This window comes from Corapipo altera, unplaced genomic scaffold, assembly GCF_003945725.1.
Source record: "Corapipo altera isolate COAL_440 unplaced genomic scaffold, ASM394572v1 360, whole genome shotgun sequence".
Taxonomy (NCBI): domain Eukaryota; kingdom Metazoa; phylum Chordata; class Aves; order Passeriformes; family Pipridae; genus Corapipo; species Corapipo altera.
Genome location: NW_020885015.1, coordinates 490727 through 518649, shown reverse-complemented (window position 1 = coordinate 518649; position 27923 = coordinate 490727). Strand labels below are relative to the sequence as shown.

Below are 27923 nucleotides of genomic sequence, written 5' to 3'. Positions count from 1 at the left end.
TTGAAAGCTAAATGAAAATATCATCATAATAGAACAATACACTCATAGTTCTAATAGTAACAAAAAGAGTTTTTTTCAGTTAGGATAATGTAAGAGAACTTCTATCCCTTTCTCTTATATGTCAAAAAGACCATCAATTTTCAAATAATTTTCCCTGCAGTTTCAATAGCAGCTTGTTTAAACTTTTGCAAGTCACTGTAGCTGGTTTAAATTAGCAGGATCCGTTTTTGTTTATACACTCATGAAACCTACACAAATATTAGATAAAATACAAAAACTGTGTTCTTGCACTGACACTTTCACTGTGAAATGGTATTTGTATTTCCTCTAGGTATACTCCCCCGCCTCAAACCTCTCTGTCTCCTACACACACACACACACACACACACACACACACACAAATATCCTTTCCTTTCTCTCTTGAACAGATTGTAGCAAAGGGAGAGGTTTTCCTGCAAGTCTGCTCTCCTCATTTTACTGTATTTCAAAATTTTCAATGAATTCATAGCGATAAATGCTTCCTGGGCAGAGAATAATGAACACAAGGTGCCTGCTAGTCTGAGGGGCTCTGGATTAACCTTGCAAAGGTGTCTTCAGGTTCTGTTTCAAAAGCTATTTCTGTCCTTTTTTTATTTCTGAGTTGGCGTGATCTTCTGTAACCAGATTGATTTTTGTAATACCAGGTATCCCTGTGTGTGGTGACTGGCCTTGATAGTGCACTACTTTATGCCCTTCTTACTAAAGAGAGTGAGAATGACACCTCTGAGTTTGTCTGGAAAAGAGTTCGTTATGTAGGACCATGAAGCAGGATCTATTAACACTCTGTGAAAACTGCACATATGATGGGAAAATTATTCTTAGAACGAGTGTTTTTGTGAGATCTGGAGTTACATATTGAGGCTAGCTCTTGAATTCAGCTGAACTGTATTTGGTGCAAGTCCTTAGGTAACGAGGCACAGGAGGTGTGATCCTCTCTCTCCCTCTCTCCCTCTCTCCCTCTCTCCCTCTCCCCCTCTCCCCCCCCTCCCCCCTTCCCCCCCTCCCCCCCTCCCTGTCAGTGCGGAGGAAGGCGAAGGCCTGAGCACACGGCTCCTCCTGTGCCACTGCCGCTGGGGACACCAACACACTGCAGAGTCATCCCACCACTGCTGGCCCTTTGGATGGACCTGCTACGTTATGTGACATGGATCATTTCCAGTCAGCCTTGTATTGAAATCTGTGAGTACTTTGCAGCAGTGAAGTGATGTGAAAAGGTTATAGAGATGAAGGATCAGGCCCATTATGTCCCTTGATGCACAACTCTATTCAGCCAGGCATAAAGAGCAAATAAAACCAAGTGATTGAATTCACATATATTCAGTTGTTAAACCAAAGCAATGTTCAGTCTAAATTATCTTCCAGTTGAAATCACTGGGATGGTTATTAATGGTAATAGTTTTAGAGTGAGGAGACAGTGAGTAAAGCGTGCAAAGAAAGTTCAGGGGTAGCAACTGGCCCCAAAATGGCAAATATTGCAGTAAAATGTCACTAATACTATTTCTTATTTTTTACTTGACTTGAAGGTGGTGGTTTGGTATATTACATGTTCACTGTAAGTGCATCTAAATATATATGCATTACTTGAGAGGAAAAAAAATCTGATGTTTTCCTTTTATACGATCTTCTGAATCTGCCCTGTAATTTTCTTGTTTCCCCTGCCTCCAGAAATGGGTTGTTTTAGCTCTTAGCTGCCATGGAGCTGGCTATTGAGAATGAAGAAAAAAGCAAATCACATGCTAGCAAAGAGAGCCAGTTTTTGATTTCTTCTATAGTTTGTGTCAGTGTGAAATCCACAACACAAAGTAAAAGGATCAGGATTTCTGTGAGAAGGGTCACACTGCTGCTTCCAGTCTCCTACCCTGCAGACCCTCTCAGCACCTTCATTGTCAATGCCCATGTGACCATTTGCCAGCAGCACAATTAATGTAGCCAGGCTGCACCTCTTCCTGGGCAGGGAGTGTGTGTGGAATGAAGGAATTATTCTGTCAATTCAGTCTTGGCTACCATCTTTCCCATGGGCTTGTCTGTCTCTTCTCCATCACAACTTAAATGTGCACCTGCCATATGACAGGGAGCTGGGGACAGGGCTCACAGCTCACTCATGTTCAGGAAAATGGTGTCACCAAGAGCTCAGTGAATTATCCAGGTGAGATCAATACAGCCCAGAGACTCAGAATTAGGACTGTCTCCCATGAAGGCATGGCTGGATATGATAGTAAATAATGCAGTCCAGCTATGAATCTGTATTAATTGCTGATCAAAGCTGTGTGAGAGCTTTTCTGACAAAAGAGATGTCTTTATAATTACACTCCACACCACACATTTAACTCTTCAACAGGAACAAAATATAGAGCCTTTTACAGCAAAGAGTCAGAGCAGGCAGGTCAATGTCACACCCAATCTTTTGGTAGAATATTTGTGCTGCAGCATCACAGCACTCCCTGCAGTGAGTCTTTCTTCCCTCTGCAACTCTTTCACTGAGGCACGATTGCAATATCAGATCCTCAGCATCAATATCAGAAGTTCTGAATTCTCTAGTAATTTAAAGCTCTGAGAAGCTAGAGGATCCTGGCATCTTGTAACCCCTCAAAGGGAGTGATCATTATGATCACAGGACTAAAATTTTCATGTATTGCTAAACCTGTTTTCAAACAAAGGACCACACTCTGTGAAAGAAAATTCTTAGGAAATTTCACAGGTTTCATTCAAGGGCCCTGGAACTCCTGCTACTGTTAATTTTGCACTTGTTTGCTCTGTAAAGATTGAAAATCTTTCAATTACCAGAAAAAGAACTGCTTAGATGAAGTTTGTTATCCCTCACCTCTCCTTTCTCCAGTGATATTACCAGAAATAAATGGGACAGAGGAAATACTGAGTTATTGCTTTATTGGGTAACACCTTTTCAAATTTGGACTTTTTCTTGTTATATTTTAGTGAGTCCAAACCAGTATTGAAAACTCTGTCTGGGAAACTCCCAGTGAGATCAAAGAATTTTTTTTTGAAGTAATTGTAATTTATTGATATAGAATATCAGAAACTTTGAAAAGCCCAAAACTTAGACTACTTATAGCACCTTGAGCATCTCAAAACAGAAACTTTGCCTTCCCATGCTGCTGTTGCTGCTTAAAGACTAGAACTCTCTTTCATTTCACCTCTTCACTGTATATGGCAAAAATAGAGTTGTTTGAAGCCATTGACGTATGGAAGCAATTCATTTCCCAGCAACAGATGCCACCATAACCAGCACAAACAACCAACTCAGCAGGGTCATGCAAGAGGGTAGAATGCTGAAGAATAATTTTTCAAGCCCTATTTAAAAAAAAACACAGCACATTATTTATAGTGCATTGTTTTTCGGTGCACACCTGCAATGCTTTGCTGGCTATTGCACTGGATACCTGGTTGAAGGGAAGTTAGTTTATCACTTGCAGTTTTTCCTGACATTCCTGTCTACCTGAATGCTCTTGATACACTGCAATTTTGCCCTCACCACTAGGCTTCTCAGCCCGATACAACTTTTGTATGACATGTTTCTGTGGCTTTATATCTTCTGTAAAATTCATGGACCAAGATTAATACGTAATATAAAATGGGAACAATAAGAAGCTTTGGTGTTTTTTAACTTAATATTGATTCATATCTTCCTTTTTCTCTTTGAAAGACTTATCAAAAGCATCAAGGAGCAATATTTTACACCCTAAGTGTAAGTGTCCCACTCCTTCAAATTGAATTATGAAGTAGGCACTGGAAAGCTCCTTCCAGTTGTTTGGAGAATGGGACCCTTAGAAAATGGGACACTATCTACTTTGAGTCTGCTTTGACAGGACAGCAGGATGTGTGATCCTTTCAGTTAGAGGGATCCATGCTACTTAGATTCCTGAACAGAAAGCACAACTTCCTGGCCAACTTCATTTATGCTGATACTTCAAGATGGCTTTGTGTCAGCAAATATTTACAGGGAAAACTGCAAACCAAGGAGAGGGTAACCAGTGCAGTTCTGTAAGTGCCATAATTTTTGCCAGAAACTGTTTCTGTCACAGCTGTGCCACAGGACAGCTCATAATCTTTTCCCATCTGGGGAGGATTAAGGCTGTGCTGCTGTGATGGAAGCTGTACAATCGGAGAGGGACTCACTGCAGGAGAAATTCAGTGAACTGATTGAGACTGCCTAACTCTTGACTGAAAAGAACCACCAATGTTTCCCACATCCTGGTCACTTTTGTTTCATGTTGAACTACAAATTAGGAAAGTCATGTAATAGCTGGGAGGTGGTTTTCCCAGATTGTTCAGGCACTTCTGGTACAGGTTATTGGTTGTGAAGGGATTGACACAAAGCGAGCAGGCTTTGATGCATGGCAGTTCAGTGCAGTCTTAGACAGCACTGTCTGAACAGAAGTGCCAAAGATGATCTAAACAAGAGGAGGAAGAAAAGGGCTAGTGCTGTCAGACACATACAACTGCTGAGGAGAAAAACTATCCTGTAATACCAAGTCTAGAGAAGTTCAATAAGTTCACTTTGTGTGTCAAAACACACTGCAGAAAAAACTATCCACAGAATGTGGCAGCAAAAGGGAATGAATGTAATCACAAAATAGTCAATAAAATAGAGTGAAAATATAAAATAAATGTCAGGTGGAGACAAATGCAGAAATACTGTATTTGTTAGTGCCAGTAAACAACAGAGTACTCACTATCTTTCACAGGTCAATCATGGAAAAATGTTTTGCATTCTCCTGAAAAACTCATGATGACTTTAAATGAGAAGGACACAGAAAACAGTTTTATATTAAGGTTTATGCTTTGACTGCAGAATAATCTGGAATGGCTTGTGTTTCATGAGCTGTACCTTGAAAAGGTATGATAAAGTCTTATTGGTCACAAAAAATGGCAGAAACAGAACAACGAAAACAACAGAAGTTATAGTTGGGAAAGATTTGGAAATGGACATTATGCTTCTTGTTGAAGCTGAGCAAATTTCCCAAGTTCAGAGAATCTCAAGAAAAAGTATCTTTTTATTTTGTGAAAAAAAGAAAAAAAAATTGAGCGTTTCATTTATACAACCATTTTTAACTGTGTCTTATTTAAGATACATTCACTCCCTTAGATGGAAAAAACAGACTTTTAAAATTGGAGAAAGGATGTATTACTGGGAGACTGTATTACTCGATTATATAAAGTGTCCCTAGGGAATTGAAGTAATATATGAAGGGAAGTTTAGGCTCAAACCAGATAAGCTACTTCTATCAACATGTTTCAGCAACTATTTACAGAATTCACACCTGACTAGGGAGGGTATAATGCTAGGGCTGCATTGCTGACCACATGATGGAGATGGTAACATAAAGGCAACAGAGTAAGGAAAATTACATTGGCTGTGCAGAGAGTTTACACAATACTGCAAAAGTTCATATGCTCCAACACATAAGGCCTTAATTCAGAAAGTGACAAAAGACATGAAGCTTTTACATACCATAAATGATGTTGCTTGTAGCAAGTAATCAGACAACCCACAAGAAGAAAAGCTGATTTAGTTCTGGAGGAGGTACATAGGACCCAAGTCAAGAAGTAGTTATCAGAGAACCACTTCTGGACTGAAAGTCAACATGTTTTTGAGAAGGAAAAGGATAAAAAAAATCCACTGCAGTAATATTTAAGCTTGAGAGAGCGAGGAGCGAGCAGATTAAAATGAGGAAGTTAGCTAAAACAAAAATGAAAAGAACATCTAAAAAGATATAATGCAAACAGCATGGAGGCAAGCTGGAGACAAAGTGTATGAGAGACTCAGAATAATCACATATAACTCATTTTTTTTTTAAATTATAAAAATCAACTCTCTTTTAAGCTAAAAAACCCAAATCCCAAATTGAAAACAGTAGAATGTAGATGATTTTGGAAAGACACCCTTCAAAAGTGTAAGTCTTCTCAATGAAGAAAGATAGGGAGGAAAAAAGCATAAAATCTGTCAATTTAAATATAAACCACAGTATTTTGAGAATCAACTTTCTACAGACACAAAAGTTAATAATTCTTTTTTGTTAAAATAGCCACAGTAGAAGCAGGAGGCCTCCCAGAGAGATGACTGGGAAGACAAGCAGTCAAGGTATTATTAATTAATATTATGGTTAATTAATAATTTAATATTGAATTAAATGGTTTAATGAATATTGAATTTAATAATTTAATGGAATTTAAATTGATATTGAATTTAATTAATTGTTTTCACTGATGTTCACAACAAAGACGGTTAGAGAGATTCTCACAATATGAGGAACCTTCTCAATGTTTGTCATCATCTGAAGTAAATGATATCTAACAAGAATTGCCATAAGGAGATGTACACCTAAGAAGTATTTTGAAGGAACTTAAGCATGATGTTTCTGAATTAACTCCTTTATCATATAATCTGTTGCTTATGCCAGCCTTCATGCCAGAAGAAATGTTTTAACCAAATAAATAACCTAAAAAAAATCACACCATGGAACCAGAAGAGATCAAGAAAGCACAGATGACCAGAGATGTGGCACAGTTTTATGGTAAGATGAAACAGACCAGGATTTGTCATTTAGAAAATTGGAGTGGATAATGTCAAGTCTATGTCATGATACATGGTATAACAGAGCTAAATAGGGTTGTGTTATTCTATGTTCCTTCCTATCTGAGGAGGTACAGGCTTAACCATTTAAAAACATTTAAAACAAACAATATACCTTTCACTCATTGTCTCATTAAAATGTGAAATGTATTGCCATAACATATCACTGAAATCAAGCTTATATCAGCTGGGTCTCTCCTGCTACTCAGCAGCGAGCAAACACTGCGATTATGATGGAGGGTCCAGCTCAAAAAGCCAGCTTATTGCTGGTGACTGAGAAGGCAAAGAATAAATCCTTCCTGCTTCTTCCTGTTTGCCATAAATTCCTGCTGCTGATCATTGCTGAAGTCAGGATTTGAGGGGACGTGGAGTGTTCGTCAGCTCCAACAAGGTTCTGTTTTCATGATGTTATCATCATAATAGTAATACTAATAAAACTCAGAAATGACTGCCTATTATTTGTGAAACGTTTTGATTTTTGACCTAACTGTGTATCTGATGAAATTCACTAATGTGGTTTTAACATAAAGTTGTTTTAATTTCAGATGCTTCAGACATCCTTTAGGTGGGCGCTAATTCCAATGTTCCGTCTGGTGTGTGCTCAACTCCTGGAAAGGAGGTAACTGACACAGCAAGCTGCATTTAGCAAGAACCCTGTTTTCATGTTCAGATGTATCTTGTCACTAGGTTAGATGATTGCTGGGGTAGCAGATGCATTTTTTTATGTATACATATATTTATAAAATATGTATGTATGTGTATACATATGTATGTGTGTCTATGTAAAAATATACAGATAAAATCAACCTGGTAAATCTCACAATTTTTCCCAAACATAGCTTTAAACTATTAATTCTGTGAGCCACACTCACTTTTTATATGTGAAAAAAGTGAATACTCTTACAAAATGTTTTTCCCCGGCTTCTTGGAAGTTCATTTTTTTTTTCTGCTCAGTAAGAATTTTATCGTAATTTCATGCCCCCACACTTCATGGTTTGTTACTTGGTCTATTACTCTCACATTTTACTTGATAAGGTCCTGCTTCCTATGATCTTCATTTCTGAGTTTTGATTCTTCACAGCTGCTGCTTTGAAGTCTTAGATAACATTTTGAGCATTGCACACTGTTCCTGGTTTTAAACTTTTCATTCAACTGCAGTTCATAGCTCTGTTTCTCCCAAATAACTTTTCAATAAATGTTACATTCTCATATTCTAAAATGAATGTTTTGCTTTTAATCAGGGAAAAACTGTGCACTCCTTTCTTAAAAATAGCTAGTAACTTCTGTCAAAAGGTTTATTCTCATTTTCAATCCTTTCTTCAAAGGAATTTAAGTCTGTTGTTACTCAGTTCAGGAGGATTCTGAGTCACTGTGTATTTCATATGTGCAGGAAAGTGAGAACTGATGCTCATACTTGTCTTTGTGCCCTCTCTTTCACCACCATATTCTTTTTGACCCAATCCTGTCCAGGACCTGGAAAAGCAGCTGACAGTAACTTACTCCTCTGGATAATATGAAAGTGTGCTGGAATAGTGAGTGTGTGTGTGTTGTTGAATGGCTGCTAGCTGGAACCAAGCAGATATAAAACCTTAGGTTTAGCCCTTGCTTTCCCTCTTGATCTACAAGATCTAAAAGAGTGCAGATGAATCTGGACTGCAGGTCACCATTGGGTAAATATTTCCCAACCTTTAGATCTTTAGTTATTAATTTGAAAAAATTGGTCTGTGGGTTTTTTTCACTTTCTTGAATGGACAAAAAATGAGCAAGGACCTCATCTCACATGTTGAGCTGAGAGTGTTTCCAATCTCAAGGCAATAAGGATGTATGAATGGAGAGCTGAGGTCACTGTGGCTGGAGCAGTACTGCACAGATATTTGCACTGTTTTCTCTCCTCTGTGTGTTTTTTATGTGAAGAGTCCTAATTTTTTCATTCCTTAGACCTTTCTGTACAGTGTCCACAGATACGTCTATGGATACAAACATCCAGTTCTCATGTAAGTTATTTACAACCATGTGAGGGCACAGATGATGCATACTTAGAATTAACACTTGCAAATTGACACCTTGTTCAATTATACACACTGAGTCATAAAGAAATGACAAACTTTTGCCAGCATTAATCTTTCTTCAGAGTCATGATATGGGGCAGAATTATAATAATGAAATATCCTTATTATACAAAACTACTTACAGATATTAGCAGTGCCCTTAGGTATAGGCAGATAAGAACCAGGGCTCCATGGTCGGCCCTGGTAATTCTTCTTGCATTTTCCACAGTCTGGGCCAGTTGTGTTATGCTCACATTCACAAAGTAGTCTTTTGTTTTCTTCTTTACAGCCAGTAGCATGAAGGTTGCACTTACACCTATTTTTAAAAGGCAAAAATAAAACAAAGTGGGATATTATTTAGGGGTGAGGCGGGTTTGAGTTCAGATCATCTTAGAAAAGCATGTCCTACAGCAACCACTTGATCTCTGTGTTGTGGCTGTAGTATTGTTCTGCCATGCTTTGTAAATAGCAAGTTGCAGTATCTTCAGCTTGCACAGGTCTAAAAGTAGAAATTTCACCACGACTCTAAGATGCTGAATCCTTTCTTGTTTTCAGTAATTCAGCTCCACAGAGAGCAACTAAATTATTCATAATTTTTACTACAGACTGGTCTATAATCTTGTAGGAATTCAAGAGTTATTCACTATTCCCAGGAACAAAACAAGTGCTCTGCTCATGTCCTTAGAGAATCTGGCCCAAATTAAGATCCAAATTAGGCCCTGAGAAAACAGACTTCAGTTAAATATCCTCTGCAATGCCACGCTTTGGTAGAAGGGAAGCTCACTATAATAATGTCTTGCCATTCTTGTTCAGAAACTAGTGTCTTGCTGTTCTTGTTCAGCAAGTGCTATTCTCGTTCAGCAAGTACTATCTTGCTCCGAAAGGAAAAAAAAATTTCCTACTGTAATTTGATATAGCTGACGTCGCTGAAGGTCAGAGGAAATATTTTGGTAGGCACACTTAGTTTTACTTGGGAAAGAACACCTAATTGAACCTTGTGACAAAATCGTTAGATAAACCGGATGCTGCATCTGGTCTCTGAACAATTGTATTTTCTTTAAATTCCCCTCTTTCCCTGAAACTGGGACACTTACAGAATGGGAAGTTAGTTTCATAAACAGTAAGGCATTGTCACCTCTTTCCATCCCTTTCCAACAGATGTCAAAGTCAGCTCAAATCTCTTTCTGTTGGGGGCTGGAGAGAAAACTAGTATTTAACGACCTTTCCTGTTTGTTTTCCTCATGATTGTACATCTAGTGATTTAAAGGATTCTCAGGTGGGCATTTGTCACCTGTTCCATACAGTGACCAATAATTAGAGCAAAACAAAACATGGAATGGCCGAGTGCAAATTAACAGCTGTCAAGCTGACTTCCATTTGGAAGGAATATGACCTGAAGCAATTGGCCACATACGTATATATCCCCAGGGTAAAACAAGCTTGGAGTTGTCATAAGTGGCTGCTGGAGAGAATCCCTAAGAATATATAATACAGTAGATGGTGGATCATTCTTCTCAATGCTAGAAACGAGACAGATGAAACTGCTGTTATTTGAACAATGCTCATGCTAAAGAAAAACATGTTCAGCACCTTTAAAATTGAAAATTGCCAAAATGTATTGAATATGCTAGACAACAGAAAGAGCGAGTCATTTTTGTACAGTGTCCAAAATATTGGTGCTTGAGGACTAAATCAGTTGTGAATTTTCAATGACTGGCCACTGCAGAATGAAAGATGCCTGTCTGGGTGTCAGTGGATGAGATATGCCTATTCACATAGAGATTGAAGATTTTAGTAAATAGAACTGCTATTAAGAAAAGCAATGGGTGAATTTACTGTCCACACAAATATGAAAATGGAAGACTCCAAACAGGAGAGATGTACAATAATAACAAGACCAAAAAATAGGGTCAGAGGAGAAAAGCAGGAGTAACTGTTCTAGTAACTGTGGAGTTACTAGAACAAATGAGAGAAAGGAAGAGACTGGATTTCTTTCAGTAGGAGATTTCTGTTTTATTGTAGGGACTCATCAGTGTCAGAGGCAGCAAACTGCTCTAGGCAAGAAGAAAAAAAAAGGCTGATTCTGAGGAAAAGCTGTAGTTCCTAGAGCTCTGAAAGGGTGCTGCAGACTGGTAGGGGAACAGAGGTGGGGGAGAATAAATGTGTGTCCATCTGCTAATGGGTGTAAATGTGCACAGCTCTTTTAATAAGCACCCAAAAATAAAGAATGGTTGTGTCAGAAAACCTTGTGCAAAATCTCTTTGCACTTCTTAGATGCTGTGCTTGTCTTGTTCCTGGAGAGATAGACTGATCCTTGGTTTTGCTTGTAGACAGTGCTGACACTGAAAGAGAACAAAAAGCATCTATAGAAAGCAACGTGGAAGGTACCACGTCTGGGGAAAACTAAGCCAGTATCAAATTCTGTGGTGTATGTGGAGCCTTTCCTTAGGAAGGCTGCACTAGGAACTGGGCAATCTGTCCCAGGGACCTCATCAGAGTGTACATATGCACAGTCTTAGAGACTTTTGCAAAGAGAAATGTCTGTTGTGCTTGAGGGACTGACTTCTCTGAATGACTGAAAGAAGTAAATGTGCATAGCAAGGCTAAGAGATGACTAGAGTACAATAAAAAGTTAATTCTATCTGTAGGATAAGCAGTAAGAAAAATAGAAATATTTAAGGTTATGGAAAGAAGACTAATTAGGTAAAAGTACCATCCAGATGGACCATGAGAGAACCACTCTAGTGATGAGATACACTGAATTGTGAGTGGTGTGAAAACAAAGCAGCAGAGTCTAGGCCTTTGGCATTTCAGCTGTCAATCAGCTGAGCACCACTGATCTGGTAGCTGACTTGGACTCCAAGCAGATCACTGTCAGGATGAGGACATCAACTTCCCGTGGAAGACTGCCCAAGTTCAGCTCTTTTTTAAGGAAGGTTACCTTTCTTTTGTACTCCGGAGGTAAGGAAATATTTTGTTACCTTATAGAATATCCATGATGATAAATTATTACTGAAAATCCTAGGTACCATTAAACACTTGCTTTGAAGGTAGTTCCTAGCTGTTATTGCTTTAAATCTGAGATAGGAACAAAAGGTTTATGAGATTTACATACAAAGCACATTCAACACCAAATTTCATATAGCCTTTGTTGATCCTCCCCTTAGCAGAATGTTGTCGCTCTGGCTGCATGTATAAGAATGGAGGAGTTCTGAAAACCTAAAGAACTGATTTGACATCCTGTGTATTGAGTTCCAGATGACAATATTTTTTGTGCCTATACAGTTCTTGAAATCCAAAGAAAAAAGCCAAAGTCCTGTGTGAGGTATTACGTATACACGTCCAGAAATGCAATTACTGGGTAGCAGTGGGTGGGTAGCAGCTGCTTGGCACACCAAGTAGGTTTACGATAGAGGGAGCTATAATAAGTACAGCAGGTTTGAGAATACAGGTTAAGGTCTGGCAAACGTGGGAGGACGTATGCTGCAGCCTGTGCACTGCACTGGCAAACAGCCTAAGGGCAAAATCTCATGTAAGGACACAGCAGATGTTAAGGGTAAAGTGCAGTTTTGAGATACAGTACATGCTCACTGTAAATGGCACTGCTGAGGTCTAATGCTTGTATGACTTTACAAAGAATGTTGGAAGTCCATGATTATAAATATCAACAACTCCATGGACAATTAGGTCACATATGGGGAGATGCAGGCCTTGAAATAGCTTTCTACCTGAAGGGAAAAGCTATCTGCCTATTATGTCTGGTGACAGTTTTTCCAGCCTTTTTTTTTTATTGCTCCAGGTGGGGGGCAGCTCTGCCAGTGTTGAGCTTGTGCAAGTGAATGCCTCTGCTCCACAATACTTGCCTGCATTTGGAAACTTCCACTCTGACGTTGCTACAGCACGGCTGATATCCATCTTTCCAGTTCAACCTGTGAGGACTCTCCCTGCTAAGCAGCTTGGTTACAGCACACGCAAGAACACATTTCCCTCAACGTGCAAATTCAATTTGGAATTGCTGGAGATTGATATTGCTGTCCAACGCTATAAACTCTAATTGTGTGGGAGAACAAATTTGTTTTTCTGACCACTCATCTCTGACAGACTCATTATTTTGTCATAAAGCAACTGAAATGATATTTTTGGCAGTTACATAAGGCGCAGGAAGCACTCTGGCGTGCTGAAGGAGCAGTGCTGTTGTAGTGGGAGCCCTGGGTGCACTGTGTTCCTCACAGACTCTATTTACATACAGACAACTGACATTAAAATGCTGTAAATATCACCAAGGTAATTGCTAATAGCGTGCTGACGCTCTCGCATGGGAGTGCCAACCAACAGACTGGGGGGCACGTGAGGGGATCGTTGATGTTGAAGAGATCATTCATGAGAAAGAAAGACAAGAGAAGCTCTTTGATACATTTTTAACGACTAGCCATATGTTCCTCGCTTAGAAACATCTTTGAATCATTCTAGGTCATCGCCAAAGTTTGGAAAATCAACTTAAAACCAACTTGGAAGACTTCTGCCCAGACCCTTTGCTTTTACATGCCACGAGTCGGCTCTCTGCTCCCAGGTAAGCAAAGCCTGAACTTGTAGAGGAGTTGGTATGTTTGCTCTTCACGTTCCTGCCCACATATTGTAAAATACCATCCCTGTACAGTTTTAATTAGGCATTTTAAAACACTCCTAGGAATGTTAGGAGCCTTAGTCAGCTCCTCGGTGCTAGCAACTACTTCCAGCACCTTGTTACAGTGGTCCTAAAGGACTTGGCCATGATTTTCATGACATCAAATGTGTTAAGGCTGTCATCTACATTATGCCTCTCAAGCTTACTAATGACCTTAAGGCAGCTTTACCAGTGAGATTTAGTTTTCTAATATAATCTAGACAAAGATGAAAATTCCACATTACAAACACATTTGAATTAGAGGAGAGATGTAGGTTGAGAAAGTGAAAGTCAAAATATAAGCACCTTTACAATATACCATGAAATCTTTTGGTAAAACCAGCTTTGATGGTTCATTATTTTTCAGATTTTAAATTTTTTTTGACTCTTTATGAGGCAAATTCAGCATAACTTGAGAAACTGTAAGTACAGGTAAATTACAAAACTTTTGCACCATTGAGTGTGCAAGGTAAACAACATGAAAATACTTAGAATAAGTCTGATTTTCCTTTAATTTTTTCTAACAAGTGGAACATGTTTTCATTGAGGCTCACATTTGCTGAATATTATTATTCATTATATTGTAAGATTTTTCCATGTCATGTCAAAAAAACCCACAAAGTATGCTGTTCCTTATCCTAATTTCCAATGCTTAATAGATTTTGTGGGGATGAAAAAAGTATAAAGGATACTGTCATGAAGAAATAAAATGACTGCTGGCCAATTTATTTCTGTGAGGATGCAACAGACAGTGAGAACACGCTTACATAAAAGTTATAACGACAATTACTGCAATCTCTGCTACCAGTGCTCACTGTAGGGACTACCCATCTGAAGAAGTTCTGAGCTAAAAGGGTACAAAAAACCCCTAAGGATGGTTAACAATCAGAAAATGGCATGGGTTGTTGGCTGCAAGTAGGTCTGCTGAACAAATGTTCACGTGAAGCAGAAAAGTAAATTCTGGTTTCTATTCTCTTTTTTTTTGAGTCATATGAATATCTTAGGTCCACGCTGCTGTAAGGAATCAAACTCCAAAGAAGGCACTACATATTTTTCTGGAATTTAGAAACAAGATCCCTATGGTCTGCTGGTAAAATGTAGACACTGCAGTGAGAGTAATGAAATGTGAGTCCTCTTTTTCACTTGTTTATTTCTGGAAATGCCTTCTGCTGATCAGCGGTCTTTTTCCCTGTCCTTTTCCCTGAATTTATCTAATACATCATAATCTCCCACTGAAAAAAAAGTCCTTTGTGGAATAGGGCTAAATCAATAATAAAGGATAAACAAATTCAGTAATAACAAATATAACTTTTTATAGGTAGATATATTATTCTTTCATTTGCAAAGCAAGGACTAGTGTTGGATCAGGTTTTTAAGCTTCTTAAATCTGTAAGTAGCTTTGTGGCTAGAAAAGAAGTTTAACCTGCGCTCAGTAATCCTGCTGCACCTTAGTACCTTAGAATCCAGAGATTTACAGAAGCCTCTTCAACTTTATTCTTCACTGTTTCGTTTTCACTGCTAAATTTGGGAGGAAATTGAATTAGACTCCCACAGGCAGTATGGAAAATTGGGGAAAATAGCTTCTTATTCTCCCTCAGCTGAATATAATATATCTAGTGGGGAACAGCAAAGCCTAGGCAGAGAACATGTTTGCTTTGCTTTCTCAGTGGCCTACTTCCAAGCAGTTCGGAGAGCTTGAAATTAAAAAAAAAGACAACAACAAAATCCAAAAGGGCAGCATAATTCCCTTTCCTGCAGTCCCAAGGCTCACAGAAAGCATTCAGGGCATAGTATTGCCCACTGTTTGCACTAAGCCAGCCCAACATTAAGAGAATGCAAGTGCTAAATTTAATATAAGATTTATTGTGTTCATAAGCTAGTAAACATTTCTATATACTGTCAAGTAAATCCTGGCCAATACAAGTAAGAACTATTAGATCATTACTGACCAATTTATATCTCAACCTGTATTTGATTAGTACATTGTCTGATAGATGCACATTGTCTTCCTTCTGAAGGGAAACATTAGTGGGGCAGGTCCTTCTGCCTTGCTGCTCCTTTTCCCCTGCCACTTTCAGACAGAGGACCACAAGCTACCATACCTTGCCAAATAAGCTCTAAATGTTTCTGAAATGCAGTAGTTTACCAGATGACATCCTTCCAGACAAACAGAGGCAACTGAAAATGTTTACAGGCTACATCAACAGCACTCATCACAAAGACAGAAAGGAGGAGTCAGTACCCTGAGCAAACTCCTCAGTATTTAAGCATGTGAAACTGTTCTGATTTTGTGGCTAGATAAAAAATGTTACAGATCAACAGATATGAAAATATTCACTTTCTTCAGTCTCTTAGATCCAAAGTCTAAAAATAATCCACTGTTGCTTATGTCTAGTAGAACAGAACAGCTAATTCTGAGTTATTTCAGTTTACCACATAAAAAAATACTCATCCTTAATATTAAATACTTGGATAAACCTAGTCAAGTGGCATGGGCACATGCTTTTTCTAACTTTGATTTCATATTCTCTAAGTGTTAAAGCAGAAATAAATGTCTGAACATATACCCGCTGTTAGCTGCTGAAGAGAACCAACTTCCATTCCCTTCCTAAACATTCATTTTTGCTTTTTTTCTTCAGAGATATTAGTTTTCATTGAAATGTGTCAATAAAAAGAGTGGCTATAAAATCTGCTAGGGTTTGCCAGCAGCATGTTCTGCAAATAATTTCACTCGTGAACACAATTTGCCAGATTCTTAGCTGATGTAAATCCATCTGGCTCCTGTAGATTCAATGAATTTATGTTAGTTTGCACTGCCTGAAATGAGGCCTAATTTGTTTCCAGCTTTCATTCATATTATCCTAGGCTTGGTGGCTGTATTTTTAGATAATGGCAGATAATCTTTTTATAATTTTCACTGGCAGGTCCAAGATCTTGAATAAGCATGGGATGGAAACTGGGAGTCAGTGGAGGATAAGGAGCCCAGGTGTGATGTGCTTAGGGACAGGACTGCTGAGAGGGTAGGATGCCAGTACTTTACATTGTTTCTATGCATCCATTTTGCTCTAATCTTTAACTTCAGAAATAGGAAGCTTTTCTTATCTACATGAAGGATGCTGAATAGGCACAATGGCAGTCATGTCTCTCAGAGCGGAAGCAAAATCTCTAGCTAAGATGAAGACCAATAATGACAGTTTTTTCCAGTGCTACCAACTGATCATTTAACACTAGTGGTTGTTTGGGAGGCTCCCAGACTACCAAAGAAGAATTAAGAAAAAACACCCACTGCCTTTTCTCAAAAATTAGTTTTTCTTTTTCCTTCTCTCTCACTTGAGATTTCCTTCTTTCTCACTGGAATCCCTTTAGTCTCACCCACTAAGTTGCTGTATTTCACACTGCAATCAATGTCTTGATACATAGAAGGGACGAGATGGCAGAGGGGGAAGCACGTGCTGCAGAGGTACTACACAGTTAAGGTGTTCTGAGTTGTCATGATGTATCTCCTGTTTTCATTGGTTTGCTCCAACTATCAAGAAAAGCTAGGAGACACTAAAAACCTGAATAACCTCACTTCCCATACTGCTGTGTATCTGAGAGACAAAGGCTACTGGGACAGGAATGCATCTCTCTCTCCTCACCAGCTGGAATAACAAAGTCTGCTTGGCAGCACCCTGCCATAATCCATTTGATAGTGCAAAGAAGTTAAGCACAGCATCTGAGATTTGACAACTGCTCATTGCTATCAGGATATTAAGGAAGAAAAGTTTTTTATTATTTTAAATTTTTTGCTGCTGTCCAATATCCTGCTTAGCCAGCCGTAGTTTGCCATCCATTATTAGGCAGTAAGTCATTATCAACAAGTCTATAGACATGAACAGATACCCAAAACACACCTTCTATTTTAATTGCTGTAATACCACCTGGCAGAATTCAACCACTTTATCACAGCAAGTGTAAAAGTCTGTACCGCAACCTGGTAGATTTTTAAGAATGTGGTACACAAACCTCTGATAAATGGCGGATCAATATATCATTGCAAAATTTTATAGCTTACAAATTTAAAAACAGAAATTAAGAAGTCTTTAGGAGTCACTGTTTTCTTTTCTCCCAATACAAATCTGAACATTAGATTGGAAATTCCCAGCATTTTGCTAATGTGCATCACCACTTCTAAGTTTATTGAGAAACCAATTTTCCTGGGTTTAATTTAATTAATAAATACCAGTCTTACATCTGCTCAGCAGCAATCCCAAGAAAACTGCTCTAAGATGCTAGTGATTACACCAAATTTCCTGTCTTTATTTGTAAGTAGTATTTCACAGCATCAGCTGCCAGCTGGTATCCTGAATTCTTTTTCTCAGCACAACACTGAAAAGGAACAATTTGTTGTGTGGGAGGTCTAGAACTGTGGTCATTAAATTACCATCCAAGTGGACATGCCTACAATACCATTCAAAAATGTTGTTTAACTGTCTACAGTGGGGGAAATTTTATTCTCTCACGCAGCAATACCCTAAAGTGAGCTGTTACAAATTTGTGTCCACAATCAATGTTGGATGGACCTGACTGAAGCAGAAATACCTTTACTTTAAGCTTAGAGAATGACTCAGGGTGTAGCACCTATTGTGTCACAGCAGGGAATAAAGTATTTTCATGAGACATTGGCAGGAGAGCAGTGTTTCTGCTACATGAGAAACAAGCAAGGTTAATTTCATACTGATTTTGGTAACTTTTTGAGGACTATAATAGAGAAAAGCAGCATAAAAATATCCATGGTGCGCGCAGAATTCAACACCAGGGAAACCAGTTCTGTGAAGCAGTACGTCTGCTGCTCTTTTCAAAAGATTTTAAAGCATTTTTGTTTAAGAGACCTCCCATGGACTCATTTAAAAGCTCAAATGTGCCCCTAGTAGTCACTGCTGCAGAGATGGTATATATAGAATAGTGGCGTACGGACTGAAACTGGTTGCCTCCAAGGGAGAGACAATATGCCTTGTGCTACTCTGAGGAATACTCCTGAGAGAAGCAGTGGGTGTAAGCCCTGGCTCAGGGCAGAGACACCCTGCTGTCCTCAACGGGTGTCCTGCACAAGGACTGGCCCCCACAGCAGCTGGTAGGGTGAGATCCTGCATGTGGGCAGGGAAGAGGTGCAGAATAGCCAACCCCACATACACTGACTTTCGGACACCAGGTATCACTTGACAAAGTGAGATCTCTCTGATAGCTTTAATGCAATGGGTAGCAAGGTCCTGTCAGTAACAGAAAAGGTTTTTCTCTGGGTGCTGGTTATCAGGACTCAGTGAGGAACCTTCTCTCTTGCTCATTCTCTGATAGGCATCTGCTGTGACTAGCTCTGCTTTTAACCCCTCTTGTTCTGTTTAGGTCTGCAGGTGAGGGGATTTTACAAATCAAACAAAGCTCTGATGAGACTTCCACCTCCTTTCCAAAAAAACACCAAGACCATGGAAAAATTGTTTCCAAGAAGAAGGTGGGTTGTAGTTGAGAGAAAAGCAAACACAAAGCAGAATATTTCACAGGAGGTTGTTTAACCCTTTCAGAGCTGTTGGTTCAAGTCAACTCATGGCAGCTCCTGTGATCCCCCCCACTGAGCAGGCTCCTGCAGCAACAGGATTCATGCAGGATGTGCAAGGAAATGGAGCTGGAGCAAGGGACAGGAGCCAGCAGGAAAGATTTGGGCAGTTGATCAGGAAGTTGCACTTCTGTTTAAAAACAGCCAGAAAGGAGTCAGACTTTTCTCCAAAGATAAAAGGTCTATTGAAAATATCCTTGGGTTTTTTGCTATATATGTTGGCTGCCTTTTGCTTCAGGTGTACCACCAATACACACAACCAGCAATAAAGCACACGTAGAGAACAAAGGCTGAGTTCTCATTCCAGTAAATTCTGTTAATAAATAGCTACATACAACCTAACAGTCCCTGAAAAGCCCAGGATTCAAGTGCTTTAAACAGACAAAATCAGATTTCCTTTCTTTTATCTGTCTTGTTCTATAGGAGATATATTAGGGAAAGGTAAAGAAATACTGATAAAAGCACTCTTTTATTTTCAATATCACCATGAGATGTCTAGGCACTGACTGGACATTTAGAAAAACCAGGGTAGGTGAGGGCATAAGCAAAAATGTAATTCAGGTTCTCTTTTGCGATTCCTGAGAATCCAGATGTGAAAACTTTTCACATATGATTTAATGGCCTCTTCATGGATACTTTTATATAACAAATATGTAAATTATCATTAAATTATGAGGACACAGCCTAGCCAAAAACTAATGCTTGATTCTGATAAATAGCTTAATATTTGTCTTTTCAGACTTCTTCCTCGCTCCTCATCTGCACAGAAGCCATTGCCCAAGATTCATCGTTGCAACCACTCTGAAAGGCACCTTTTCACACAGGTAAACTGTTTCCTCCTGTTCCCTGTCAGTGGTTTGCTGTTCTGCTGGTTATAGCTGATATTACTCCTTGGTATTCCTGACTTTAAGGCCTTGGAATCGCCCCTCTCCCTCTGCAGTGATGCCATGATTACCAAGAAGCAAGGAGCGCAGGGCAGCCGCTGCGTGCGGAGCGCTGGCCCCGTCCCACCGCGCTCTGCCGGGTCCTGCCGCTGCCTCCGCGTGGTGCCGCTCACACGGGCGAAGGAGAAGAACGTGCTTACTGCGAGGGCAGGTTAATTGATCCCTTTTTGAAAAATCATGTTGCTGAACTTGAACTTTAAGGATAATTATAAGGCATAAAGCAGCTCTGTTCTTTTCTGGAGCGTGTTCCGAGGTATTCATGATTCAACTATAAAAGCCGAGGGTGCATAATGAACTGTTCAGAGCAACTAATGCTGACTAAATATTTCAAAAGTGGTTTTGTTCTGGTGTTTTCTCGTGTTTCATTAGGGTTGATTTTCAAAAAGCTTAAGCCTCACAGCTCCATCTAAAATAATTGGGAATTGGTAGTTGCTTATTACCAAAGCAGACACTCCCAATCCACTTCAAAATACATACAACTTTTATTGTCCCTTTTTTATTTCTTTTCTTTTAGTTTTTTGTCTCAATTGGAGGTCATAACTTAAAAGAGAAAAGTTAAAAAAACAAACAACATTTCTCATTGTTTATCATGCTAGACTCAATTTTTTAACTTTCAAAATCCATTCAGTATAAGCTCCTTGTCACAGAATAATTCCCTCTGGAATTATTATGATACGAATTATTTGCCAGTAGTGCCATGTAAATAATTGATTTTTTAGTTCACTGACTGAACTGAAAAAAACTGGAGGAAAAAAATAATTTGTGTCAAATGAAATGCGTTGTTTTATTTACAGATTTTAAATCCAATTTTAGAAATTATTTTTGAAAATTTTTTTTAAACAACAATATTTCCAAAGGAAAAATTGTGCCTTTTTTGAGTTTTCAAAAAAATCAGTCAAAACTACTTATTAATGTAGTAATACTTTTAGCCATCCCAGATAGAATTTTCTTCTGTGAATAATTCATACTTCAAAAATACTAATCCTTTCTCCTGCTGAAGAAAACTAGATGACAAGCGAGCTGTTGAAGTATGTCAAAAGCACTTAGCATCCTCTAGCTAACTTAGATACTGAAAAAGAGCTGTTGGGTCACTTTACCTCTAGTCCTGTTGGTATAACAACTGGCACAATGAAATTATTTGTTGTGAGTAATTTTAAACAGTTCAGGAAATGAAGTTCTAACTGTATCTTTTCTTTTTAATTTGGGAAAGCAATTCTTCTTTCATCTAATATATTTCAGTTGGTGACTTTGTGTAGAGAAAGATTACTTTCTTTTTCAAAAATACCATATGACTACTGTTTAATTATAGACACTACTTATTGTTATCTTGAAGCCACTGAACTGGTTAGATCTGCAAACGTTTTATTATTTCATATTAAAGCCAGTGGAATTAAACAAGACAGGAAAATTTTAAAGGCTTTTTAGTATTAGAATACTTGAGATAATCACAGAAGCACAGAATATTCTGAGTTGGAAAGGGCCCACAAGGACCATAGATGGTCTGTGGGTATGACTCCTAATGGATGACTTGGTCTTCTTGGAGCTGGGTGGTCAGAGCTAGGCAGTCCTATTCATTAATCAGAAGCAGCTGGAAAGGAGCTCTTGAACCTCAAATGGTGAAAGGGAGAGGAGACCTGGCTTCTGGCATTGGCCTGGGAGCAGCAAGCAGGTGATGTATGGACATGTGTACAGGCCTGCCCATCGTGGTACCACCAACACTGGTTTTCTCCCAGGACCAAAACAGGTCTGCCATTGGGGCTAATACTTGCCCTAGCCCCAAACTCATCTGACATGGGACAAGAGGCTTTGTGTATGTCTTTGTGAAATGGGGTTGATGACACTGCTTTGATAAGTTTAGATGGCAAAGGGCTGGTAGCTTTAAAGCAAAGTCTTAAAATTCTGACCTAATGTCAGATGTGAATAAAATAATGATTGCTTTTGGCCTTCAAGTGCACTGAAACATTTATTATTCATGTTTGTTTTTAACAAATACTGGGTAAATCAAAGAATGTTCACACAGAAGCTGCACTGTCCACTGAGAAGCTGGGAACATGTTTTTGTTGTCTACAAAAACAGACATGCTGGGAGGTCGAATTGGATCCAGTGACTATAATATTCCATGTACCAGAAGAACTAAACAACTTCATTTATATTTTAAATGATTCAAATCAATACTTCCCTTCATGTTATGTGACCCCCGCCAGGAAACTCTTATAACTGAAAATTTAAGGAATAGATTGCAAGTTATGAATAATGTAAGGCTGTCAGAGGGGAAAGCAAATTGTGAAATACTGCTGACAGAAACAATCAGTACATGTTTATACTGAAGAATAAACTTTAGCAATTCTGTCTTGCATAACGCAGTTTTTAAAATCCCATACAAACTTTTCAGTTTCCCCTGAAATGTCAACCAGGCTTCCTCAGCATCAAACTCCCCTGGAAAATATACAGGCTGTTTGTGTTCTCAAAGAATGATCTAATCTGGAAGTAAAATGCTTGCATATATATATATATATATATATATAATAAATAGCTCTATGAAAAATAATGGAGAACTAACAGATGCAGGTAAAGAAAGAGCCTGGATTTGAAAAAAAAAGTCATTAATACAGGGATGTCTAGCAGCATCTATTTCTCAAGCAGCAGGCTATTACAAGGAACATATCTAGTAAGATGGGACAGGATCTGATTTGGGGCATAGACAGTCAGATGGTGAACAAGAGCTTCCTTCCATTAAAGCATTCTTCAGGGCATAAGAAGAGTGCTGTTCAAAATGAATTGGGTTTTGTTTGCACATCAACTGAGGTGCCATCAACTGAAAATAAGAAGAGGTATTTGTCCTGAAGACCTGATAAGTAGGAAGAGACAAGGTGCCCTGAGAGTGTCCTTATAAGAATGCCTGCATGACACAGAGCTTTATCTTTAATGAACTTGGGCATAATTATGAGAAACCTGAATTATGCAAATAAAAAATCAAGAAGAAAAACATAATGATCACTTTATTAGAAAATATTTTTGGAAGTAATAACTCTGGGGATGGAGGAGTTGGTGTTTGTGTCTGATGTGTTTTATAGCTATGTTCTCTCTCTCGGACAGAGTTGCAGAGAAGAAGGATGGAGACAGCTCTACCGGGATTTAGGACGGTGCCCACAGCAGTCATCACCTCCTGTCCCCACCATTACTGTTCATTGTTGTTCCTCATTTATTCTCATGCCTGCTCAGCATTTCCTTCTGTTGACCTACACAAGCCAGGAGGGGGGAGCATTACACAGGACATAGAATTGCCCCCAGATCTTGTTAAAGCTGTTCTCTGCTTTCACACCGAGCAAAAAACCTCAGGAGAGGAAAAGGGCAGCACTTGTGGATTTTCTGCTATATACAGATTTATCATGATATATAGCAAATGGACTGAACCAAATGACTTAGTGGCAAGTATAATCATATCACAAAGGTAACAAGCTTCTGGCACCTGTTCATGCATTTTCTAACAGAAGTTGAATGTAGCTTTCAGAATACAACATTTCTATTCCTTTTTTTCCTATGCAAATCACTCCTGCGTTTTGTCTCTGTTTTACCCCTTTATGATATTGTCTGGGTTTTCAGATGCTGACCTACCTCTGAAGATAAAGAACTTGATAAAATAAGAGAAAAAAAAGTCTTAGTCTGTAACAGGATTCTGTTGAGATGCATGCACTGCAGACTGTGAACTCCAAGAACAGCCAGGACAAAACAGTTGTAGCCTTCTCGGTCTTGCTGGCCCTGGCTCCTGTGGCTACAAGGCAGGACAAGTGCCCTGGGCTGTTGCTGGCAAGTTTCTTAGGATGAAATCTCCCCTACACCTCAGGGCAATTCTTTCTCTTTCTTGTTTGACTAATTTAGTTATAAAAGCTGAATTTTTAAACCTGGTTTCTTTTAAAATCTGCTAAATTTATGAGGATATGAAAAAATACACATTTTATGCGTTAGGAGTTAGAGGGAAGCTCCTGTATACAGAGCACTGAGACTGGACTTTGTGTTATATTAACTATGTTTGCATTACAGCAAATATTTGCACAACTCTCTAAAAGGTCTCTCTTCTGTTACAACATACACTCAGACAAATTTAAATTGCAGAACCTTTTTCTTTGGGAGTAGGCCTTTTTTGTGGTCTTAATAGGGGCAAGAGATTTTTCAAAAGCCCTGGTATAATAAACACAATCAAAATTTATGAAATCCCTAATTTTATCCAAGAGTCAGCACTAAACCACCTTTAGGTCATTTCATTTTAAATGCCAAATGCCTCTGAAAATGTAATGTGATGCTCTTTGGATGAAGCCTTTAGAGCATATGTCTCTCCTCTCCACAGTTCACAAGCAGGCTCCATGTCAGCTACACTCTGCTTAGTCAAAACCTGGGTATGACTGCACAGTGAGGAAACCAATGAACTGCATTAAAACTATATACTGCACCTGCTTGTGGAATCAAAAGACATAACCCTTTGTCGTTCTGGTGGTACGGCTGTCCTGCATCCCTCCTCTTTAAAGCATCTATATTTTATGAAGCATTAACAGACAGACAAACAAACACATAGACCACAAAATCCAAAGTCTGCATTAGTCTCCAAAAGTAACCATTGGAAAGAAGAGATATTTCAGAATCTGATCTCTCAATATAGACATTCAGTATCTGTAAAAAACAAAAGTGCAGTTGTATATTTTAAGACACCAAGTCTAAAACATGAGATATTTGTACATGTCAGAATGGAGGCTGTTGTGGTCATCTACCTGAAAGGATTATTACTGGAAGGAATCACCACGTTGATAGTTACTTCTGCAGTGACTAACTGATCTACCTGATGAGAAGGTAAAATGATACAAACTGGTTTGGGTGTGTAAGGATTCTACACTGTTGAAACTTTCTTTTGAGACATGTACAGTAGAGGAGAAATTAAATGTTATTTTACTTTTCCTTTCATCCAACTGTTTCTCCACTTCCCCTTCACCATTCAGGAAAAAATCAAATGGAAAAGGGGGATGAAACCCTTTACTTCTCTCCATCCCCTACTCCCTGTTCCATCTAGCTTCTGGATTGGGTTAAACATTTTCAGTAGCAGAATATTAGCAATTAATGACACTCAGATTGTTTGATCTTTACCTCATTAATAACTATAACACACCATTCTGGAACCACAGCTTCCCACCTTTCAATTTTTCTCCTGTGTTGCACAGGGGAAGTAGCTGCCCTTGCTGGCAGACTGCAATTCCTATGGGACACAAGTGATTAAAAATGTAACTGGCTCCTTGCTGTTTCACTGTCCTGCTGGAAGAATTATTTCAGGGGCATTCAAAGGAAGGGAGGCATGGTTCCATAAGCACAGGATCTTTAATGAAGCTTGCTAAATGATAAGCAATTTTCTGCATTGACAAAGTATAATAGGTTTACTTTTTCTTTGTAAATTGAGATGTTCCTGCTGAAGGTTTCAATTCCTTCTTTGAGCCACATGGGCAGCAACTCCCCACGCGCTTCAACTAAAGGAGTCATGATCACCAAAGACAGAAACAAAGACAGTGAGAAATGAGCAGCTGGAGGGATGCAGGGTGTGGGAGGAGGGAAGGAGTATTTCCCAAAGTGGGTCACTGACAAAACAGATGCCTTGTCATACTGCAGCTCTGTCCCCTGTCCCAACTGCCCTCACTGCACCCTGTTCCTGCCGTCTCTGCTCCCCCAGTGGAGCAGAAGGTTGTGGGACCTTCTGTGCTCTAACTGGGGGGTGGAAATGGCAGGGTTTTTAAAAAAAATTTTCAAGTCAATTCATGGTTGTGCTTACATGACACAATCAACAGCCTCAGTTCTAACTGGGAAGAAACAGCCCACAGTTCAATAAATACAATGAGAAAAATCTAAGGCCAATTAAAAGGGATCAGCCACTGAGGGAATGAATATCATGTTCCCTCTCCTGCACAAAATCCTACCAGGGGTTCCTGGACTCCAGTTCATGTTCATGTGGCTTAGACTGACTTTCTGAACAGGCCTAAACAAAAGCTCTATAGAAGCATTACCAAATCAAAGAAATTAAATTACTGTGTTTATGACAACTTCAGTAAACACCATCCCAAAGTCTAAAGATTCTTAATGCACAAGAGAGTTAGAGGGGAAAATGAGTAAAATCAGTTTTATTGAATATAAAAGTCAGAAACAACCGTTCTGTCTCTGGTAACTTGCATTAAAATATATATAAAGTGTTCTGGGAACTGAAGCAATGCTTCAGTTCAATAAAACTAATACAATTAAAGAGAAAGAATCCTGTTTTTCCTCTGCTTGCAATTTCAAATGAGAGCTTCCTAAAACTTGTGACCATTGCTGGAATCCAATTCAGGACCTCAGCTTATCAAATTCCCAGCTTTGGCACCATGCCTATGAGGTATTATAAAGTGCTGCTCATCACAACATCTCTGTCTATAAATGCTCCAGATAACTTTAAAGTGCAGACACCCCATTTTGAAACAGGCAGGTGTTCACTGTGAACCAAAATGGCGTCACCAAACACATGCAGCCTTCAGCCAGTGCTTCTCCTCTTGCAAGGCAACAAAGGAAAATGTGTTAGCACGAAAGGTCTCCTTATAATATTTGTTTAAGCTTGGAAAGCTTTGCAGGACAGCACACACACACAAAGCCACAGGTTTTCTAGATCCTGTAGACCAAGCATCTTATTCTGTAATCCATTCCAGGGATGAGAAACTTCCAGGCTAACGAGCTCTCCTGCAGCCTCTTCCCCCTGCAGGTGCTTCCCTGGAGGGATAATCTTAAATCAGACACTGCCATGCCAGATAAAACTCCCCCAAAAAACACCAACCCTCCCTCCCAACGTAGCTTGAGCAAGCCTCAGCAGCATCTGACTTGGATGCAATCACAAACTTCTTTTCCATTCAGACAGTTGGAGCCAAATTAATTCCTCAGCATCTTTAATGCTGAGAGCCACGTCTTGGGAATTTAGTACAGGAACATATTAATCTCTCTGATAGGTGATAGTGCAATGTATTACTGATGGGGGAGCCAGTATGTCAGCACTGTGATAGTGACCCTGACCAGCAGATGACTGAATGGGTAAGGGGAGAAGGAGCTGCTCTAGCTTGAAGGCACAGCCTCAACTATGGCAGGCAGTTCTTCACTCTTGTCCTACTACTAATTTTCCAATGCATTACTTTGTCGCTTGGGTATCCAGAAAAGCTCATTACGAAGGTATGCGACAGCCCCTGATAATACATGTCTGTGGCAAAATAATTGATCCCTCTTTGCAGCAGTGATCTTTAACGCTCATAGGGCATGGGAGGTTATTATATGGCAGGCACCTTTTGCTGGTCTCTAGTGCAATACGTTACCAGACAGCAGTGCGCCAGCTATCTATCACTTACAAAATAATGTCATCCCTGAAGAAGGGCCTGGCAGCTGAGGTTAGGGAAGGAAGAGAGTTTAATTATATTTATGGATGAAAAGATGTCCTGAGAAGAGTGGGCAGCCTGTTTATTTATTGGCTGTTCAAAAGGGCTAAACACAATATAAGAAAAAGATCAGGCTTTGCGTTACGGTGGTTCACATTGCTGTTACAGACTACAGCCTTGAAATCAAGTTCAAGATGAAGAACAAAATTACCTCTTACAATATGTGGTTTACTTCTGCAAATGAAAAGGGTAAGAGATGTATTAGTAATGCTGGCACTAGTGGAGGCAGCTGGTTTTAGCTATTTGGTATTTCAGGGATGTGAGTTTAGCATCGTTACTAGAAGTACAGGTTACTATATTCCTCTGCTAACTTTCCAACAGTGAGCAGATGGTTACCCTATTACCAACCATTTGCATTTAACATATTGTAATGATTTATATACCACATGTCACCGAGCAAAGTGAAAACAGTAAATGGTAACTAATTAGTTGAGTGTGAAGACGCATATCTCAATGTATATATCCTTATTGTAATAAAATTTTATCATTTTGGTTGTTAATAGATTTAATGTGCAGTGTAACAGAAATACTGGTGGCAGTTAAATAGGAACCGCCATGTCACTCTACAT

General features: G+C 39.1%; 1 protein-coding gene and 1 long non-coding RNA gene across 10 annotated transcripts in view; one reads left to right on the top strand and one right to left on the bottom strand.

Annotated features, from left to right (window-relative positions):
- LOC113958959 overlaps positions 1 to 19911 on the top strand; it is a 47784-nt gene extending 27873 nt beyond the window's left edge. For both annotated transcript variants that reach the window (XR_003531661.1, XR_003531662.1), the window contains 7 exons: positions 1059 to 1218; positions 13150 to 13249; positions 14347 to 14467; positions 16267 to 16373; positions 18725 to 18830; positions 19672 to 19756; positions 19873 to 19911. This is a non-coding gene — a long non-coding RNA (uncharacterized LOC113958959). The remainder of the gene's footprint in view (positions 1 to 1058; positions 1219 to 13149; positions 13250 to 14346; positions 14468 to 16266; positions 16374 to 18724; positions 18831 to 19671; positions 19757 to 19872) is intronic.
- NTNG1 (netrin G1) overlaps positions 1 to 27923 on the bottom strand; it is a 151258-nt gene that overhangs the window by 49842 nt on the left and 73493 nt on the right. For all 8 annotated transcript variants that reach the window (XM_027667621.1, XM_027667618.1, XM_027667616.1 and 5 more), the window contains exon 4: positions 8823 to 8995. In XM_027667621.1, the coding sequence (XP_027523422.1) occupies positions 8823 to 8995 (173 nt within the window). The remainder of the gene's footprint in view (positions 1 to 8822; positions 8996 to 27923) is intronic.